This window comes from Nansenia antarctica (genome assembly GCF_963989245.1).
Source record: "Nansenia antarctica genome assembly, chromosome: 19".
NCBI classification, from domain to species: Eukaryota; Metazoa; Chordata; class Actinopteri; order Argentiniformes; family Microstomatidae; genus Nansenia; species Nansenia antarctica.
In genome coordinates, this window is record NC_137692.1 from 2,680,542 (window position 1) to 2,688,111 (window position 7,570).

The 7,570-nt window shown below is 46.4% G+C and overlaps 1 protein-coding gene across 1 annotated transcript; it reads right to left on the minus strand.

The window, feature by feature from the left end:
* Window positions 1–249: 249 nt before the first annotated feature.
* On the minus strand, window positions 250–5,413 carry LOC308174283 (ras-related protein Ral-A-like; the record flags this gene model as incomplete). The annotated part of the gene is made up of 4 exons (XM_080549357.1): window positions 250–386; window positions 2,145–2,319; window positions 3,846–4,054; window positions 5,300–5,413. 4 exons carry the CDS (start codon window positions 5,411–5,413, stop codon window positions 264–266), a joined length of 621 nt encoding a protein of 206 aa, XP_080405483.1. The 3' UTR covers window positions 250–263.
* Window positions 5,414–7,570: the final 2,157 nt, after the last annotated feature.

Genomic DNA, 7,570 nt, shown 5'->3' on the forward strand with positions numbered 1-7,570 from the left:
AGGAGCATGAAGGATCAATTAATCAGTGTGAAGCAGGGGGGGGGCAAATCTGAGCATAAATCAGTTTGCCAGTGCCACTTACCTTCTGCCCAACCACTTACCTCTGATCCGAGACCTGTCGCCCCTGGCAACCAGGACCGAGACCTGTCACCCCTGGCAACCAGGACCAAGAGCGAGGGGGCAGATATGGGCACAAATCAAATGCAAAAAAAAAAAAAAAGTTTATATACACAAGCAGTCGCCGCTGCCCCCCAGTGTCTGTATTATAGAATGCAGCATCTCTCTCTGATTCTCTTGGCCAAACTTTTCCTTTTCTTCTTCCCGTTCTTCTCTTTGCTGTCTTCCATCTTCCTGGCGCGGATCTCTCTCATGAGGTCGAAGAAGACCTGCGGAAACAAGTTGGACAAGGGTTACGAAAACATAAAACATAGAACATAGAACATAGAACAGGGTTTCACTCAACAACCGTTCCAGCCTCCTCCCTCTCTGCTGTCTGGTTCTGTGTTGCAGTGGGGAGAGGAGGCCTGATTGGTTGATGCAGCACACCTGTGACTGTGCCTGTTTAGGCTGTGCTGGTTACACCAGTCTCTCTCTGTTAGGGCGTTCACACCGGCAAAGAACCGTGCCGGTTCGCGTTCGCTAACCAAGTCTGGAACCGGCCGGCGCGTTCAGACCGAAACTCAATTGGTTCGGAGCCTGAAAAGTTGGTTCGCAGCGGGAACCAGAAAATAGTGGTTCTCAAAACGTAGAACAGTCACGTCGTCAGTGGGTGTGTCTATGACATCATCAGTGGGTGTGTCATATTCTAGGCTGCAGAGACCAGCAAGAAGGAAGTAGACAAAATGTAATCTAATCTAAATCTAATCATTAGTGATCAAAACAATGATGAGAAGTTTAATTATTCTCTCTATCTTCCTCACATGCTCAGCAAACACACACACACGCACACACGCACGCACGCGCGGACATGCGCGGACGCAAATTTCGTAAGCCATTTCTATTCCAGTAATGGAGCAGCTGATTAGTAAGAGAACGCTTGTAGAAAGTGTCTTTTGTTTTGTCTTTCCTGTTTCATAGAAATAGTGTTTATTTCAGATACTGTAGTGGAAGATATTATCCTCTTTTCCAGTGAAGAAGCTGCCATCTAGTTGTGACATTTTTGTTTAGTCCCGCCCCATTATCACCCATCGTTGATGACGCGGATGGTTCTGGTTACACTGGTATGAACGCGGGCTCGTTCGCCAGACAGCACCACTGTTCGGAGGTTCCCGAACGCGAACCGGCACGGTTCTTTGCCGGTGTGAAAGCCCTATCTCTCTCTCCATACAGGAGCAAACCCTTTGATCATTTGTTAGTGGCAATCCTTTTTCCTGTGTTTCCACCTTACAACATTCCACCTACAGATCACTCACCCACACCCTACACCATTGATATTTAAACAATATCACACGAGAGGGAGTGTGTTATACTGAATATCAGCACGGCTGTGATTCGGTCGTAGGTACGAGGCCGCAGGCTGAGTACCGAAGTACTGAACTTCAAATGGACTGTTGCCTAGTAACCTGAACACAAACATGTCGTCTAATTAACGGTCATTTAGTAGAACATCTGTGCGGCGGAGTGATACATATAGTTAAAAGCCCCAGTGCTGTTATACTGTATATCAGCACTCATGGAATGCCTCTTGTCCAATCAAATTACTTGGTCGGAACTAACTGTTGTATAATACTGACTAACACATCCCATTTCTATTGTGCTTATTTTAGTCTTTAGTTATGAATAAAACATAGATTATTTCCTTTACCTGTGACTTGTCTCCCTTCTTGTCTCTCCCTCTGAGCCAGGTTAGTGACACAACCAAAACATAAACATATTTCACTTCTTAACTTTCAGATATGGAGAAGATGGGAGGACCAGACCAATGCTGTTCACAAGAGACTGAACGACCCTCGCTAGTATGCAGCCCACGTCAACCTGCCAAGCTTACCGTGTCTTTTTTGTGTCAGTCAGTCACTCAACCTGCCACCTGTCTCCTTCCCCACCCCAACCCCACCCCCCCCCCCACCCACCCAGGAGACCCCCGACCTCCCCATACATAACAGATAGCTTCCCCCCCCCCCCATACACAGAACAGCCCAGCTCACCTTGTCAACGTTGGCGCGGGTCTTGGCGGAGGTCTCCACGTAGCAGACGCCCCACTGCTCGGCCCGCGCCTTGGCCTCCTCCCCGCTCACCTGCCGCCGCTCCTCCAGGTCAGACTTGTTCCCCACCAGCAGGAAGGGCACGTTCTCATCCTCCTTCACACGCAGGATCTGCTCCCTGGAGACACAGAGAACAGCTTAGAACCCAGAGAGATAGAACCCAGAGAGTTAGAACCCAGAGAGTTAGAACCCAGAGAGAACAGGTTAGAACCCAGAGAGTTAGAACCCAGAGAGAACAGGTTAGAACCCAGAGAGTTAGAACCCAGAGAGAACAGGTTAGAACCCAGAGAGTTAGAACCCAGAGAGAACAGGTTAGAACACAGAGGGCCCTATTATGCACTTCTTAACTTGCCGTCTTAAGTCTTAATTAAGACGCACCGCCAGGTTAAGACCTACCGCCACCCTTATTATGCGCTTCATACGCGCTACTGCTATTATGTCGGTGTCGATAGGCGCCCACACATAAGACGTAATACTCCCGTGCATATATTACTCATTGTGGGAGTGTTCATATGTTAATGAAGTGCACTAGGCGCCCCTGCTATTATGCGATCTGACTTTGCTCCTAGCGCTAAGAAGTGGTTTGAAAAGTTCTTAAGTTTAGACTTCATGCACGTTTTGAAACACGAGCGCGCCTCCGCGGTTTGCGCATGCATGTGGGCACACATGAACACGCACGTGGCTCCACGGCAAGACGTCAATTACGGTCACAGTATAAATGCTTTATTTCAGAAGCGAGAGGCAGAGAAGCGCGCTGACCTCCTTCTTAGGACTTCCATAATAGCATAGCGCTAATGACTCAACGCAGCCGGTTCTTAAAGGGAATGGCACCTGGCACGCTGATTGGGTTGATTGAGAAGACGCCCAAAACACACCCATGACTAATTTCTTTGCTTAGCGCCGGGTTTTAGGCGCCCACTACCGCACGCATAATAGCAAAGTGGCCTTGACCACAACTCCACGTCTTAAGTTTAGATCTACCGCCTCGTCTTATTGCTTAAAACGTATGAAGTGCATAATAGGGCCCAGAGAGTTAGAACCCAGAGAGTTAGAACCCAGAGAGTTAGAACCCAGAGAGAACAGGTTAGAACCCAGAGAGATAGAACCCAGAGAGAACAGGTTAGAACCCAGAGAGATAGAACCCAGAGAGTTAGAACACAGAGAGATAGAACACAGAGAGTTAGAACCCAGAGAGTTAGAACCCAGAGAGTTAGAACACAAAGAGATAGAACCCAGAGAGTTAGAACCCAGAGAGTTAGAACCCAGAGAGTTAGAACAGAGAGTTAGAACCCAGAGAGTTAGAACCCAGAGAGTTAGAACACAGAGAGATAGAACCCAGAGAGAACAGGTTAGAACCCAGAGAGTTAGAACCCAGAGAGAACAGGTTAGAACCCAGAGAGAACAGGTTAGAACCCAGAGAGATAGAACCCAGAGAGTTAGAACCCAGAGAGAACAGGTTAGAACCCAGAGAGTTAGAACCCAGAGAGTTAGAACAGAGAGAATATGTATATTGGGGTTTTTGTTTGTTTGTTTAATCCAACCTTCAACCATGTTTGGAAATGACTAATTTAAAATGTAATATGTGAATATGTAAATGTACGCTCATCATGACAGATGAGCAGCATTTGGAGTTGAACGCTCCACCTTAAGTCTGCCGTGGCGGCGAAGGACTCCAGCTCCGTGATGGAGAAGACGCAGAGGAAGCCCTCGCCGCTGCGGAAGTAGTTGTCTCGTATGGCGGCGTAGTCCTCCTGTCCCGCCGTGTCCAGGATGTCTATCTGCACCTCCTCCCCGTCCAGCACCACCTTCTTCCTGTAGCTGTCCGCCTTGGTGGGCTCATAGTCCTCCACAAACTAGGAGGGCCACATCACCAGACAGTCAATACATCACTTTATTTGTATAGCTCAAAGTGCTCCAATCATTATATAATCATCACTTCATTATTGAGTCATTTAAAGGCAATATTAAACAGATGGGTTTTTAGTCTTGACTTGAACATATGTGCTGAAGTTAAATCCCTAATGTAAACTGGCAGTGCATTCCTCAATCTGGGTGCAATAAAATGAGAATGCAGCCTCACCAAATCTCTTCTTTTGTACATGTGGTACACAGAGAAAGCCAGCGTCAGAAGACCTGAGAGCTCTATTGGGCTGATATGCTAGCAAAAGACCTGAGAGCTCTATTGGGCTGATATGCTAGCAAAAGACCTGAGAGCTCTATTGGGCTGATAGGCTAGCAGAAGACCTGAGAGCTCTATTGGGCTGATAGGCTAGCAGAAGACCTGAGAGCTCTATTGGGCTGATAGGCTAGCAGAAGACCTGAGAGCTCTATTGGGCTGATAGGCTAGCAGAAGACCTGAGAGCTCTATTGGGCTGATAGGCTAGCAGAAGGTCTGAACACATTCTGGTGCTGTGCCAGTGAGAAGCAGAAGGATCAAGGAGGAGCCTCATAACATAGCCTACCAGGTGAATTCATCACACAAAGTCAATATGGTACTGACAATTGGGCCTAGATAGGACTCTCTAGAGCCATGCAGGCCTACATTAAAACTAAGTTTATAGACTAAACATCCCTCGTCCTGAAGAGAAGAAATAGGCCTTCTCACAATAGTAATGTACCTTGTCCTACAAAGTAGCTGCTATCTGTTAATAGAAGGAAAGAGCCTCGGGGAACACAGCTAACCAACCACAGCTAACAAGCGTGATGCTCCGCGGCATGGGTCTTTCAGGGTTCCTACAAGTTTCAAATTCAAGTCAAATTTAAGACCTTTTTTTAGACCTTGTTGAATATAATTTTTGCCCTATTCGCGGCACCATAATAGCTTTTTGTCATCCTGCCGTAGCTTCGTCCAATAATTTCTCCCGGGGGCAACGAATTGGCATTGTTCTTGGTTCCTGCTTGATTCATTTCCACGTAAATAGATGTGGTCGGACTGATTTCCTTGCAGGACAAGCTAATCTCATCTTTTAGCCCTAGCACCTAATTTTTAAGACCTAATAACTGCTCTTGGGACCTTTTTAGGCCTTATAAATCGGATTGCTGGATTTTAGACTTTAAGGCTTTTTAAGACCAGCGTGCCGGGGAACCCTGGTCCTTACCTCGTCGTACATGAACTGCAGGGTGAGGGCTGACTTGCCCACCCCGCCACTCCCCACCATGATCACTTTGTGGAGGGCCAGAGAGTTCTGCCCCTTAGGCTTAGCGGCTGCCATGGCTGATAGGCTGATAGACTGGAGGCTGGTGGCTGGTGGCTGATAGGCTGGAGGCGGTCAGCGTCTCAGGAGATGATGGGATCCAGGAAGGGGGGGGGGGGGTCAGGAAGGTGAGAGAACAGTGAGATCTGACAGCAGGCTCCCGCTGTAGTGAGAGGCAGAACGGGCGCGGTCCCTGGGAGAAAAGAACAACAAAATAACAATATAATTCACAGCACATGATGATATAAAACCTCCTTTCTCAACTCACACATTCATGAAATACTAACCACAAGGGGGCACTCTCATAACGTGTCTTTCTGTTACACAGGACTCAGGGGCCTAGCTTGATCAATGACAATAGGCTTAGCCTAGGATTGACAGGCAAGCAAGAAGTTGTCCTCCAGAACACACCCCAACCAAGCATATCCCAATGACTGTACAACACTTAGGCCACTGGCCAGTGTTGAACTTGTGATGGAGAGAAACCAGGTTGGCACCAAGGGAGACTTACACTTCTTTCTTAGCTTAGTTGAAATACTGACATAGAAACTAGTCTACTACTACTGCAGTGGACTCTTCAGAGAGCAACCCAATCTCCAGGAGGCGATTTTCCATATCATCTATGTATGTATGGCAGCAGTGTTGTTGACAGAGGGAGCAAACAGGGAGTGGCTGTTTTGACTAGGCTAACAACAGTGACCTTTACATCTCAACTGTCACTTTTCTTTTTTAGCAGGTAGCTTTAGTAACAAACTAGCATATTAGCATCACAGATCAACTGTTCATGGAGATGACAGACAGATCTGTCAAAGCTCACACTCAACTTCCAATAAGCAACAGTTGATCATAGCTACTGTAGTTAGTTAGCTACCCTGACATGTCAACTAGTTTAGATCTAACCAGCTGAATAACAAAGTCAACAGTTTGCTGGCCACATACGCTACATAAGGATGAAGGAGAATGAATAGTTACTAGTAATATTACTATGGATCAGATCATGTAAAACAGCCATCAGTCAAAAAACTCGAGCTGTTATTAAATCAAGCTTAAGCTGACAAGTTAGTTAACAGGCTAACACTGACTCACTTACAAGGGAGGGGGGGAAACAAAACACAAGGTTTTCATCTCTTTAGTAACAGTCCAATGGGTTTATTAGTCGAGAAGGAATGTGCTTGAGAAATGACACCTACATATGATGGATGATCTAGTATGAGATTGGCTAAGCTAACAAGGTGGGCTGGTATGACTGCTGCTAGCTTAGCATAGGCAGCTAGCCAAGTGAACCTGACATACTCTCTAGCTCATCAATGGTTATGTCCCACAACCAAACAGCTGAAGCAAGAAAACACAAGCTAACTAGATTCGTTAAGTCGTTTTCAAGGTATAACACCATGGCCTTACCTTGGGATAGCTTATAGATGTCAAGTGAATGTCTGTCTGCTGCCTCGCTTGGACCTGTTCTCAGAGAGTACATGTATTACGGTATATTCTCAGAGAGTACATGTATTACGGTATATTCTCAGAGAGTACATGTATTACGGTATGTTCTCAGATAGTACATGTATTACGGTATATTCTCAGATAGTACATGTATTACGGTATATGCTCAGATAGTACATGTATTACGGTATATTCTCATACAGAGTCTGTCTGTTCCCTGTCGCTGCTGCCTCGTTTAGACCTGCTCTCAGAGTGGCCAGATGGGATTGACACTTTCCAGCCTAACTAACCACAGTCTAGAAAAGAGCTAAATCCATATCCAAAAGCCCAAAATATATATCGTTAGAAAACCGCTAATTACTATTGGCCAGGCGCCCATCTCCTGCCCCCCTAAACCATGTGTCTGTTGCCAATGATGTTTGTAAAATAAAATAAAAATAAACTGCACATACAAACAGCTACTAGGGTGTGTGTTTTAACTTAACGCATTTTGTAACTTTCAGGCACTGACATTTTGATAATGCCTAAATATTATTTATCCAGCCCAACCTAAATATTATTGATCCAGCCCAACCGCACAAAATGCTTTTTTTCCCGACCCAGTGTGATCAAAAGTAGCCCATTCGGCGGGAAGAGGCCCCACCTGGCAACACTGCCTGTTCTTCGAAAGCGCCCTGACTGCGCCTATCTCCTCCTGTGGCCGCCATGGGGCGTGCGAGGGTGTAGGAATCACCA